The following is a 14,937-nucleotide window of genomic DNA, read 5'->3' on the forward strand; positions in this document are numbered from 1 at the left end:
AAAATGGACATTAAGTTAAAAAAAAAGGTTAAAAAATGACATTGCTGGGGCTGGGAAGGTGGCTCAGTGGTAGAGCGCTTGCCTTGCATGCATGAGGCCCTGGGTTCAATTCCTCAGCACCACATAAGCAGAAAAAAGCTGGAAGTGGCACTGTGGCTCAAGTGGTAGAGCGCTAGCCTTGAGCTGAAGAGCTGAGGGACAGCGCCCAGGCCCAGAGTTCAGGTCCCACGACTGGACCAAAAAAAAATGACATTGCATATTAATAATCCAATTAATCAAGAAGATATCAAAACTATAAACATGAGTATATAAACCCCATATCCCACACATATATGAAGTATACTTTAACAACATTAAGGGGCAATAAAGAGTTATACAATAACTATTATTGACTTCATTACACAACATTTAACAATAGAGATGTTAGGTATGAAGACTGTAGGAAAGCAAACATTTGCAAACTGTGGGAAAGTAAACATTTGCAAATTCTAAAAACTTACCAGGTATGGAAGATATAGAATATTTTACCTAGTAAGAGCAAAATGTATATTTATCCTGAGTGCCTATGACAATTCTCCAGAATAGATATCCACATGTTGTCTCAAAACAATTCTCTATAAATTTTAAAAGCCTTGAATCATGTAAAATGTCTTTACTAACCAAAAAAACTAAGCTTTTTATTTATTGTACATTTTTGTTTTTATCAAAAAGAGATGGAAACCTGGGAAATTTAGTCACTGTTATATACATAATATCTATATATTTTATTGTGTGTAATTGCACTTTAATGAAATAATAACATATTATTTGCCATATCAGGGCTAAAAAAATCATCAACTTAGAAACTCCTTTGCTTGTTCGATACAATGAAAATCTTCTGTGGAATTGACTCTTGGTGTGTCTCCCCCTCCCCCTGCCCCCCCCTCCCAGTGCCCATTGCCTAATACCAGGATTGACAGAATATATCCTCTAAAATCTAGTCATCACATTGTTTTCACCTTATTTTGCAACATTTCATATTCATCTCTTATCATTGCTATTGGTTTGAAGTCTACTGAGAGTATAAGTACAATATGTTTGCTTCATAGGATCCCAGTCTTGCACCTAAAAAACCAATTTTCCACATTTTATGATCTGTAAATGACTACTAATAAAACCATGACAGCAAAGATCATTTTTTAGGAACTTCCTGTGTAGCTTTCCTTGGTGATTATTCCTACCTTTAAAATGAATCTACCTGCTTAACATTATAAATATTTAATGACAAAACAAGTGATGCATATGGAATTTGGTGAAGGTAAAGAAATTTGGATTCTTTCTATATTCCAAAACCATAATTGGGCACTAGTAGTTAACATCTCTAATTCTAGATACTCAGGAGGATAAGAACTGAAGATCACAATCTGAAGCCAGATCAGGCAGAAAACTCCATGAAAATCTTACCTCCAATGATCACAAAGACCTGGAAGTTGAGGTGTGGTACAGTTGTTAGAATGCCATCCTTGAAGGAAAAATCCAAAAGAAAGTATGAGGCCTTGTGTTCAAGGCCAAGTACTGGCACACACACACAAAACACATGGACACACAGATACACAGGCACACACACAGACACAGACACACACACACATACACACACAAACCCATTAATGTAAGTGATTGTAGTTTAGTGTTAAGTCTCAACTAATTTACAGATAAACTTTCATCTGTTTTAGAGAAGGTTATATCAAAGTAGACTACAATAATCATACCATATTACATCCTTTAGTTGAGTTGTTCAAACACAATAAAAAATAACTTTTTATATCTATATTTACTGATTTAGTACTTAGTCTCTGTTTGCTTTTCTTGACCTTGTCATACCTTAACTTTTCGGTTTCCGCAGGTAACTTCCTAATCCTAAAAGTGTCTGATTGCTATGTAGCCATTTTCTATAAAATTAAACAATTAATATCAGTTCCTTCTCACAATATCCCTGATCGTTTCTAAAATTATTTTAAAAATATTAAATTACAATGCTCACAAGTGGTTTGTTCTTTCTTGCTATTGTTTCTAACGTATTTATAAGGTACCACGTGATATTTTTGTTGCTTTGTATGTCCCTGCCCCATGGTATAACCCGTTTTCACTGTATTTGATGTTGGCATAATTTGGGGAGCGGAAGGGAAAAAAACAAATTGTTTACATACAGATGGACCCATTGCAACAATGAGATGTACAAGACGCTATGTCGAAAAATGAACTTTACAATTTAGGCTGGGTAGGGGAGAAGGGAATATAGTTGTGGAGGTGGGAGGGAAGGGATGGGAGGGGAAAAACAAAGGAGGAGGTAACAATGCTTGATAAGAAATGTACTCATTACCTTGCTCATGTGACTGTAACCCCTCTGTATGGTATTTTCACAATAAAAAACTTATTTTTTAAAAAAGAGTAAAAACAAATATTAAATTACAAATCTCCCAGCTAGGATGTTTTGCATTAACACTTTCCCCATCTCATTCAACAAAATACTGTGAAACTCCAGAGTTTTAGAAATATGAATGTTTATTATGACTTCAAATCCAGGTGGTAGAATAACTACTGGCTGACAAATACCGAGTATTAACATATCTGCTGTACTGAGCTCCCCAGGTATCCTAAAGTGCAAATAAAAAGACACATAGACCAATGGGAAAACATAGATGGAACACAAATAAGATCTTACCAGATCATAAAAGAGGCATTTCAATTCTTATTATTAAATGAGTGGGATAAGATAATTGTGACATTTCTGGATAATACTATTATCATCCCATCTCCTTCAGATAAAATCTAAATGCCTATTAGTAGTCCACATGACTGTACAAAATTCTGGTACATAACTCAGTTTCTGAGTCAATCTCTCTGTCTCATCCTTGTTCATTTCAGCCTCTGGCAAGGCACATTCTATCTCAAGGCATCAGGAGCATGATGTAGTCTCTCACTTCATTCAAGTTTCTATTCAAGTAATGGCTATTCTGAAGCACACCCAAGATCTAGTTTGTCCTTTCACTGTTTATTTCCTTTATTGTAAACCAATTATCACAACCTAGTATAGACATACAATGTGCTGGGAAGAAAAAAAAAATCTGCTTTCACCTATCATGATATGTTTCAATATTATCAGAGTGAAGACTGTTTCTTTTTCCCCTCTGAAAATACTTTCAGAAATACTGTACAGCTTCTCGTTGGCTCAGCCTATATATGAGAGAATTATGAATCACCTTATAAACATGTATGATCTGAATCTAGACTGGGTAAACGTGAAGAAGTGATTACTAACTCATTCTAATAGGATATAAGCTAATTCTGGGAGCCAGTGGCTCACTCTTGTAATCCTAGCCACTCAGGAAACTAAGATCTGAGGATCGTGGTTCAAAGCCAGCCTGGGCAGGAAAGTCCATGACACTCTTATCTCCAATAAACGACCAAAAAGCAATAAATGGAGCTGTGTCTCAAGTGGAAGAGTGCTAGCCTTGAGCAAAAATGTTCAAAGACAGCATCCAGGCCCCTAGTTCAAGCCCTCTGACTGGCATTCACGGGCACATGCGCACGCGCGCACACACACACACACACACACACAGAGGGAAGCAAGCTTCAAGACAATAGAGATCTTGACAGTTTGATTTGATGCCTATTAAAAATTGAACTTCCCTCTTATGCAAGGGAAGTTGGTGAGATGTGTGTATGTGTGTGTGTGAATATATGGTTATATATATATACATATATGTATACATTATATTAAAATGGAATAATATGAAATTTGGTTCTAGTCCATGAGCCAAGAAAGTTTCAAATAAAGGCCTAGCTTGTGAACACAATAGTCTACATTTTTGTATATTCTTCCCATTAGCACACTATTATATCCTTGATCACTAAACCAGAGTTAGAACCAGACTTAAAACTTGCTCTAGCTGGGCTCTGGTGGCTCACCCCTGTAATTCTGCTCAGAAGCTTGAGATCTGAAGATCATGATTTGAAGCCAACTTGGGCAGAAATGTCCATGACAATGCTATTTCCAATTAAACAGGGAAAAAAAACAGAACTGGAATTATGGCTCGAGTGCTAGAATGCTACTTTGAGCAAAATAACCGTGCAAAACTATAATGCCCAGAGTTTAAGCCCCACTGCCAGAAAACAAAACAAAACGAAACAAAAGAATAGCTTTTGGTTTTGGTATATCCCCAAATCACTATGACACAATATAAAGTCAATGGACCAAAGCCATAAGAGTGATGATTGCTGTCTTCCTTCATTCCTTAGGATGTATGAACTAAGGAAGCAGGATCTCCAGGCCCTAGGCCAGGGAAATGATTTAACATGTAGTTCATGATTTGGAGACTAATGGGATAGCATAGATAGGTGATGGAGATAAGAGTTGTTGCCTAAGGCAGAAATTTTTTGTACACTACTATCTCTCAACTTTTTGAAACAGATCTAGGAATTTAGATTTAGACTGACATCCCCTGGGTGTCAGAAAGTGTAACAATTCTAGTATACAAGTATAAGGTTTATGTCCTGTTTAGACTTTGGAGGAAGGTGGGTATGCATATATGCCTCCTTGTAGCCAAAATGCAAATTTTATATGAATTGAGATTCTTTTCTCATTCAGTCCCCAAGGCTACGGTTGAGCAGAGCCAAAGTGCCAGGAGTATCAGAAATGAATAGCAATTACTATTTAAAAACTACTGCTGGGTGGGAGGCACAGTAATGGAGGAGCAAAGGGTGCATAAATTCAGCAATGATACTCACCTGACACTATGTTGAAAATGAACTATACAACTTGTGGGTGGTGACAGGAGGAAAAAACTGGGAGACTGTGAAGGAAGGAGTAACATTGCTCATTACCTCACGAAACAGCAACCCCCTTGTACAACATCATTATAGTACTAAAAATTAATAAAAATTAATGCTATTGTTATGATTGAATCAATTTTTCCAGCTGAAAAATATACATACAACAAAAACTAAAATAAATTCCACATGTTTTGAAGTTGATTTGCTAGAAAAGCTGAGGAAGGAGGATCACAAGTTTGAGCCTAAGCTGGATTACATAGTACATTCTATATCCAGTAAGAACTATGTAATGAGAGACTTGTCTCAATAAAAGAAAAAAAAACTACCAAAATAAACACATAAAAAATAATAAGTCATGTGGAAACTTTTTTAAAACACAGAAATTGATACTACTATTAGTTATAGTTTTATGTACTGAACATGGGCAAGATTTCATATACTAAATGCATGATAGGTTTTATCTCTATACAAGTGACATTTGTCAGTTTGGTGTGGTGGTAAATAGATGGCATATCACTTATAATGTATATTTTGGTCTAATTTTTAATACATACAAAGGAACTTTAAAACATTATAGGTAATAATTTTATTAAAGAATTTTCAGAAATCGTCAGTTCTCATTTGTATAAAATACACATGGATATAAAACATCTGAATAATACAATTAATAAGCTAGATGATAGAGACAAATTTGAAGTTTATATTTGATACAGAATACATATTGTTTCTTTAAACAAAAAGCTTGAATTAATCAAGTTCCACTGAAAAATAAATCAGAAAAATGATTAAAATCCAAAATCAAAGTGTCACCTGTTCGGGGAGGGGAGAAAAAAAGTGTCACTAAAAGCTAGTCGCTCCTAATTCTAGCTATTTAGGAAGCTGAGATCTGAAGATCAGGGTTTAAGGCCAACCCAGGCAGAAAAGTCCACAAGATTCCATCTCCAATTAAGTAGCAAAAATGCTCAAGTGGTAGAATACCAGCTATGAATCACAAAGACAAATAAGAGGATGAGGCACTGAGTTCAAGCCCTATAAAACACACACACACACACACACACACACACACACACTCACACATCACCTGAATTAGTGGAATTACTGCTTGACAATTTAGTACTAGCTATTTTTAATAACAATTCTAATGCTATTTGAAACACTTCAGAACAGTGAAAAAAATGAAACCTTACCAAATCATATATATTTTGAAGCTAGCACAACTTTAATAACAATACTCAATTAAGACAGCATACCAAAAAACACAATTTTACCTGGGAATGCAAATAAAACAATCCTAAATGAAATGTAAGTAAATGAAATCCAACAATGTAGCAAAAGATTTCCCTGCAGATTTACTGCAGAAATGTGTGAAATATCAAATAGGTAATATTCTAATTCATTGCATCAACAAATTAAAGGAGAAACAACATAAAATGTTAACAGTACACACTGAAAAGATATTTGATAAAAATACAGGAGCCAATTCTAGTAATAACACTGTAAAACAGGAATATAAGAAACTCCTAAATGTATTAACAAATATGAATAACAGCAAATATGATGCATATGAAATACTAAAAGTCATGTCCATGAAAATTAAAAAATAGGGCAAGCAAGTATGCCAGCTTCATTATATAATGTTGTTCTGGCAAAATCCAGCTATTTTTATGTAATAATAATCAGTATAAACATTAGAAAAAACAGTGACTTTATTTACATGTTAATTGACTGTGTATCTAGAAAGTCCAAAATATTCTGTTTTTAAACTCACTGTAATTTGGAAGATTAAATAAACACATTAGGTAAGAGATAAAAATATAAAATCTATAGATTGCCTTCATTGCCAAAAATAACAATTTACATATGAAAAGAAAAAACCATCCAAATGATAGATGTCAAGATACAAAAACAGTTATAATATTTAAAAATAAATTTGATTACATATGAAAATCTATAGGAAAAATATCAAAAAAAGACTGAAAGCTTTCAGTGATGTACCAAAACTCTCGAGTATTAAGGAGTATTTGGTAAGTGCTAAAACTTAATGTTACTAAGTAATCCTCTAAAGAGGAAGGTTAAGTTTTAACGTAATTCTAATTACGGTGTTAGACTCCTTTTAAATGTTAAAAAAATGCTCTCAATTTCATTAAAAGAACATAGATCACAAATTATATGAAAAAACTAAAACAGATTTGCTTTACTAAACTCTAAATTTTATGGTCATTTACAATACTTAAAAGTGTATAATATTGGCTCAGAAATTTGAAATTGGGTGATTAAAAATATTAAAACATAAGTTCCTTAGAAAAATGAACTCACAGTCCAATAAAATTAATACCAGAAAACTGGTATTTGAAAGGTATAGGGGGAGGTAGAGGGGAGGGGTAAAGGAATGAAGAACGGAAAGGGGGATAAAATGCAATCATTATATTTAATGCATATCTTACAAAATTAAGAAAATAGGGGGGGGAGAAGTTGGGTTGGGAGGGATGAGGAAAATGATGGAAGGGGTGACACCAATCAAGATGCCTTTTATTAATAAAATCATTTGTTGAATGTTAACGCCTTTGTACAACTACTTAAAGATAATAAAAATATAATTGAAAAAAGGGAATAAAATCATACAATTGGCTAGCCAATGTATATAGAATATAGAGTTGAATTTCTATGTTTCATTATGTACAAAATAAGTTTCATAGGGATTGGTGCCTTAAATGATTGAACACTTAAACTTTGAAAGTACTAAAAAATATTATTAAGAAAAATTCAGTTTAATAATGGTGTAAAAGGCTGATAGAGCATCCATCTGAAATAGATATGAAAGCTAATGGAATATAAGAATTAGTGATCTACCTAATTTTTTAATTATAAAGGGAAATATATCATCAATAAAGTCAAAATTAATGATAAAATGGAAAATTTTACCACATGAGCTACAAGGATTAAATAAACTTTATAGTAAAATTTTCTACAAATTTATAAGAAAAATTAGCTAAACGAATAGGAATTGGCAAAGCACTGAAGAGTCCAAATACAAGAAAGAAATGTTCATTGAAGCCAGGTAAATGACAAAGTTATAAGTGAAACTGTGTAATTGTTTGTCTTTCACGTTTTCAAGCATTAAAAATGCTGAACAGGATGCTAGCAACTTGTAATATTCCTGAAAATTCAAACACATACTGACTTAGCATTTTCACGAATACAATCAGGAGAAATAGAAGCACATATATTTTCAGCAATGTCACAGTTAGAAAATAAAAAGGAAATACATTACAATCCATAGAAGAATGTTCAAATACTTTTTGGCAAGTCTACATGTACTGTGTTGCAGCTGTTACAGGAAGAATGTGAGTGAGAGTGATGGAAAGAGAAAACGTGATCAACTATGGCTACTGATCAGAAAAGATGTCATCTGACTTGTCAATGTTACAGAAAGTACAAAAAATTTGAATATGAGGACAGAGAAAACATGCAGAGACATACATTATGTTCTCAAACCTGGGAAGAAGGGAGAAGACAAAAAATGGAGGAGGACATGTTCTGGAATTATTCTAGTTTTGCGTTGTTACTTTGGTTGTGAACTTTTAAATTTTCTATTAGCATCTAATTTAAATTTCCAATTACAGAACAAAGCAATATCAAAAGTACCAATTGTATATTTGAGACCAAATTGCGGACATAGTCCGTGAAGATTTGGAGTAAGATTTACTCACATGCATAAATTTTGAGACACAAAATTATTCTCAAGATTCACAATTCAAACACAAAATATTTTATATCTAATTGTTTCCCAACTTTATTTGCAAAGAGCATAATGAACTTACGGGGTTTTCACCAAACCATAAACGTAAATGTGAATATCATCATCAAACTTGATGAAGTAGACAGACGGTTTGGCCACTACTTGGTGGATGAAAATGCCAGTTCTCTTGGATCCATCATCTTTGGCGTGTTCAACCTGCTTGCCCACGAGACTGTCGACCACTTCTCCTGGTTCCTGTTCTGCTGTAGGGAAGTAGTAGTTGGAGTCTGGAATGATGCGCAGGTCTCCGTCTTTGTAGTCATCCAGCAGGGTGTACATATAAAGAACCGGATCTTTCTCGTAGGTGATGTAAAACCAAGTATCCATCACTGGGGCTCGCGCTAGTACCATGCCCTTCCATTCATCTTTCGTACCGTGCTCGCCTTCAAACACATGCTCCACTGCCTTCCCAATCAGGGAATCAGCTAGGCGCGAATCTATGCGAGGAGATGGCACTCTCTCAGGGAGAATTTCAAGCGCTAAAACTCTCTTGTCACGATGCAGTTCCAGTCCATACACACTGTCTTTGCCATCGTATTTAATAATGTACAGAGTGGGCTTCACGGAAACCTGCTCCAGCACAGTGCCCTTCCACTGCTCCACTGGCTCATTGCCTTCTTTCCAGCCGTGTTGAATGCGACAGCCCACGATGTTCCTACGAGTGAGGAAAGTGGGCTTGCGCCGCTGCTTTCTGTGAGTGTGCCTTTTCTTCATCAGGTATGCAGACACACCATCCACACCGGTTGGAGGCACAGTCGGAGGAGACATGGCTTGTCAGAAGGTTTAGGCAAAACTGCCGCTTGTTTGGTGAAGCTGACAAAAAGTCAACACTTTCGAATATGGAATCTTTTTCGTTCGCGGTTTCGGGGACCGGATCGGTCTTCCCTATTCCACTCTCAGTCTCTTGACAGAAATGCGCTTGCTACGCACTGGGGCAGCTTTTAGCCTCTCGATAGTGTCCACCCGGGAGGGGAGACGGCAGCAAGGATAGCTGCAGAGAGATGGCGGGCTCGCGGTCCGCGCCTGGCGCCTTTCCCCGACTCCCAATTCCAAATCGGCCACTTAGCTGTTGTCGATGTGGTGGCGGCAGCGACCCGGCAACAGAGAAGGAGTCCACTGGGAAGAGAAGCAGGAGATAAGCAACTTCACTACAAAAGCAAAGAGGTGCCGGCAGCGGCACGTCTCTCAGCAGTCAGCGCGGCCTGGCCTTCGCAGTGCTAGCCTGTTTGGCCCATCTGGGGAACCGCGGTTTTTGCAGCTTTGGGAACCCGCCTCCTCAGAGCCCGCCTGCACCTCGGCCCCGCCTCTACCATCTCGCCTTCCGCTCGGCGGGCCGCTGCAGGGACACAGACACTCTCTTTTATTTAGTTTCTCAGAGACTGCTTCTTTCAAACCCTAGCCAGTCGACCAGGCTGCCTTCCTCTCGATCTCTGCCTGCCTGCTGCCCTACAGCCTCATCGACAGCAGTTCCATCTGCTTTCTATCTTTCAGGAATTCTTCACAAGCTTTCAAAAAGAATTCAAAGAGAGTAGAAAAGATTCAAAGAAAGAGAGAGAGAAGGGGGGATGTACAAATTATTTTCTTTCAGAGAAGAAAAAGCTTATGCATAGTCCACCATCTTGATCGAAAAACTCTATTTTCTCCCTAATGATTTCTGGTAATTTTTTTCCTAATGTAAAGGAAATATACTGATATTGTAAGCATATTCCAAATTCACAAAAATAAAACATAAAACTAACTTTATTCTTACCTTCTGGACATACACTAAAATGTTACAGGCTGATTTATCTCATTAAATGATTGTACTATATCTTACAAATTGGAAAGAATATGCCATGCTTTCAGGGATTACTTTTTCATGTATATCTTCAGCATTTTCTGTGCTTAATCAATGCTCTGAAAACATCACATTTAGTGTTTCCATATCTTTATAATATTCCTTTTATGTTCCATTATTTATCCTATCTCTGACAAAATAATAATTAAAACTTTTACCTTTATGTGTGGCTTTATTAACCAAGTGTAGACCATATCTCTAAAAAATATTTAATAGCATAAGGTGTGAATATGAAATTAGAACATGCTTAACAAAACTGATCCTAATTTTATAAATAAAGGAGAAAAACAGTCTCTCACTGTCTCTGTCCGTGTGTGTGTGTGTGTGTGTGTATGTGCATGCTTGTATAGTGATTTTTTTCTGGTTGTGAAAGTACTATATATTTATAGGGGAAATCTGAAAAATACAAAAAAATGCCTTTAATGTCATTGAATTCTGCTTACAGGGCTGTTTGATAAATTAAGAATATTTGTAAATGGAAATAAAATGCAGACGAGTATTGCTGTCATTCTTTCACTGGTGAAAAGAGAAGCCCTTATATTATCACAAGTAAAAAGGAAATCTATTCACCCAGAAAAAAAAATCAAGAAAGAGCTGCAAGACACTGATTGCCTCCACATATCCTTCCTTTCCAAATCACAGACAGAAGAACATGGTCTTCTAATTATTAAATAGCTGGAAGGGCAAAATTTGTGAAGATTCTCCAATTCTCCATGTTTCCCACTCTAAACACTTTGGAGATACGATAATCTTTCAATATTCTATCACAAAAATATTTAAGTTTTTTTTAAAAAAAACTTGGGCATTGGTGGTCCATACCTGTAATCCTAGCTACTCAGGAGATCTGAGGATCCAGGTTCAAAGCCATCCCTGATAAGAAACCCTATGACATTCTTACTTCATGAAGCAGAAAAAAGGTAGAAGTGGAATTGTGGCTCAAATGGTGGAGTGCCATCCTTGAGTGACAAAGGCAAATGAGAGCATGAGGCCCTGAATTCAAACTCCAGTACTGGCATAAAGAAAAAAAAGAAAAAGAAAGAAAAAGGGAAAGAAAAGAGAAGGCTGTATGTATGAGAAGTTATTTCCAAACTCTTTAGAAGCATAGTGATGCATATATATTCACATACACATGACTTGCATAAGCATACTCAAAATCAGAAGGTGAGTATATATAAATATCATGCTATTCTGCCTCACAAACAATGTCCCTCAGAGCAATCCCCCAGACACATATATACATATATATGTATGTATGTGTATATATATAAATATATATATATATATATGCATGTTCTTTTTGCTTACAAGAGCAGTTGGTTGACAAAAGAAGACCACACGCAGTGCATAGAGCAAACAATTCCTCAGTCTCCTTGGCTTCATCCTTTAAAGAATTCTTGCCTACAACTCTATATCCTCAGGAGACAAAAGAATTTTTAATACCTTTTCTTCTCTAAAATTGTTCTGATGTTTACATTATTAGCTAACATTTTAGAATCCAAAAGCATAGTTTACTTCCTGTATATCACACTAGGCACTGAATTTCTTCAAGGACTTTTTATCTTGTATCTCAAGTACATTTAATGCAGAGTCAAGACTCAATAAATGTTTGTTGAATGAATAAATAAGTGCTTTCAGCTGCCATGTTCTAATCCAAAGAAATCCTCCTCAATGAAAAAAGTACTCTTACATAAGCCTCTGGAAGACTGCAGTCCTAGTGACTCAGAATCTCCCACAAGAACTTTTTCTTTCTCTTCCTGACATCTGGACTCACATATTTATTATAGCACTATTCACAAAAGCAAGATAGAATCAATATAGGTGCCCATTAACAGATGGATGAATTACAAATATTGTATACATACAGTGGAATACAGCCAACCACAAAACCATGATGAAATATCATCATTTGTGGCAATATGGAAGAAAATGAAGAACAACATACATGCTAGTGAAATAAACCAGACACAAAAAGACAAACACCACATGTCCCCATTCATATAGGGAAGCTAAAGAATTGGTCTAACAAAAGTAGAGGGTAGAATAGTGATTAACAAGGGTAAAGAAAGGTAGAAGAAAGAATAAAGAAAGGTTTCACAATGACTTTCAAAAATACATAGTTTGATAAGAGGATTACTTTGTTCTATAGAACAATAAGTTCACGAGTTAATAACATTTTACTGTGTATTTCAAAATAGCATAAAGAATTTTGAATATTCCCAATACAAAGAAATAAGTGTTTGAGATTATAGATATTCTGATTCCACAATATGATAATGCATAAAATATATTGGAATAACACAATGTACCACATGAATATGTACAATTATTATGTTCCACTGGAGCATCAAACACATCCTCTACCCTGTGAATACATTCACCCATAAGTCTGACAGTGCTAATAACATGGAAACATGTAAGAGAAACTACAACTAGGTAGCTTGAGGGCAAGCTGACAAGAGTATATAAAGATAGGTAATTTAGAACTGTTAAGATTTGTAAAGCTAATTAGTTGCTTATAAGATTTGTAAAGCAAAAAGAAAGATTTGTAAAGCTAGTTAATTGCTCATACAATGCAAATTTTGCAATATTTTGGCACGGTTGAATGTAATAGGTAGGGAGAAGAGTAAATCATTGTAAATTTTGTCAGTTAAGTATAACTTGAATAAAGTCTTGACTTTCCTTATGAGGGTATGTCTGAAGCCTTAACAATGGATTACACCCCTGAGGACAATCATTCAGTTATCAAAGATTACTTCTAAATCTATTTTGAAAATATAGACCAATGCTTAAATAAACGCATTTTTCTGTTAATTTATTGGTTCTTGGATATAATCATCAACTTTTTTTCATTATTTTCTGCCACTATTGGTGCTTGAACTCAGGGCTTTACACACCTCCTTGGCTTTTTCAGCTCATGGTTGGCACTCTACCACTTGAGCCACAGTTCCACTTCTGGGTTTTTGCTAGTTAACTGGAGATAGATAATAGTCTCATGGATTTGTCTGCCCCCACTATCTTTGAACCTCTAGTCTCAGATCTCAATCTTCTAAAAATTCTTCTTGAATCATATATGCTACTATATAGTTAAGAGCATTCACACAACTTTTCTGTGTCTAGTCACATTCATTCAGAGCAAGTTTTTCTGTTCATCTGTCTGAAAGGACACTATGGAATATTTATATATTAATTTGCATGCATTTTCTAATTTAAAGCAATTTTCTTGTCATAAAAGTTACCAATGACTCAAAGACAAATTTAATATCATTGCCTGCACTTTTTTTAAGAAAATAATTGAAATTGTTGATGAAGGGCCTAAGATATGGAGGTAATGGTTTAGACTTGATGCCATTAATCCTTTGTTTAAATAAGGACATAGGGTATGAAGACAAATATAAATGGAAGTTTTGCCTTAGCCAATGGACTGTCAGTGGTATGGACACAGGCAAAGTGAATCTTGTTATTATCTTAGGTTTGATTCATTGAACAAATACAAAATTTACATAAGGAAATGTTAATTAAGTAATATGACAATGATGTTTGACATTTCCAAAAGAAGAAACTAAGAGAGGATGAATTAGAAAACACCATTTCCTGTTACTATTCCTTATATTTTGGTGTTCATAAACTCTTTTAGCCTTAAATGTGATTTAATTTTGTGTGTGTGTGTGTGTGTACCAGTATTGGGGCTTGAACTCAGGACCTGGGTTCTATTCCTCAGGTTTTTCATTCTACCACTTAAGCCACATGGCCACTTCCGTTTTTTTGGTGGTTAATTGACATGGACTTTCCTACCCTGGCTGGCTTCAAACCACAATTCTCAGATCTCAGTCTCCCGAGTAGCTAGGATTACAAGTGTGAGCCACCAATGTCCCACTGATTTTTAGATTTTATGATGTGTTATATCACAAGGACAAATAATAAGAGCTTTTTCTTTTTTTTTCTTTTGTTTGGGGGTGTCCGGTCGTGAGGCCTGAACTCTGGGCCTGGGCGCTGTCCCTCAGCTCTTCAGCTCAAGGCTAGCACTCTACCACTTGGGCCACAGCACCACTTCCAGATTTTTTCTTTTTGCTTATGTGGTGCTGAGAAATCAAACCCAGGGCCTCATGCATGCAAGGCAAGCGCTCTACCACTGAGCCACCTTCCCAGCCCCAAGAGCTTTTTCTGAAGGAAAATAATACTCAATATCTAAATGCTCTTTGCCTGTCATTGCTGTCGATATGACTTTAGTAATGAAATAGTCATGACATTCTAAATTATACAGGAAACATAAAACATCATTACATTAAATGACTATTACATGGGGAAATCAGTATTTCATAGCTCAAGGAGAGTATATTGGTTCACAAAAACCATTACAATTAAAAACATAGAAAATGGATTCAACTAGGTTGCTCAAAGTAAGTTCTGGGGTTAGGGGGCTAGTCTAACAAGCATATTTCTAGAATCTGTCAGGGATGTTCTCTGAGGGATTATAAGAGGAATATTCTTA

At 35.6% G+C, this 14,937-nt stretch overlaps 1 protein-coding gene across 1 annotated transcript; it reads right to left on the reverse strand.

The window, feature by feature from the left end:
• Positions 1-8,629: 8,629 nt before the first annotated feature.
• On the reverse strand, positions 8,630-9,379 carry Spin4 (spindlin family, member 4). The gene has a single exon (XM_013034301.1). It carries the CDS (start codon positions 9,377-9,379, stop codon positions 8,630-8,632), a length of 750 nt encoding a protein of 249 aa, XP_012889755.1.
• Positions 9,380-14,937: the final 5,558 nt, after the last annotated feature.

Source organism: Dipodomys ordii, unplaced genomic scaffold (genome assembly GCF_000151885.1).
Source record: "Dipodomys ordii isolate 6190 unplaced genomic scaffold, Dord_2.0 Scaffold187, whole genome shotgun sequence".
Taxonomy (NCBI): domain Eukaryota; kingdom Metazoa; phylum Chordata; class Mammalia; order Rodentia; family Heteromyidae; genus Dipodomys; species Dipodomys ordii.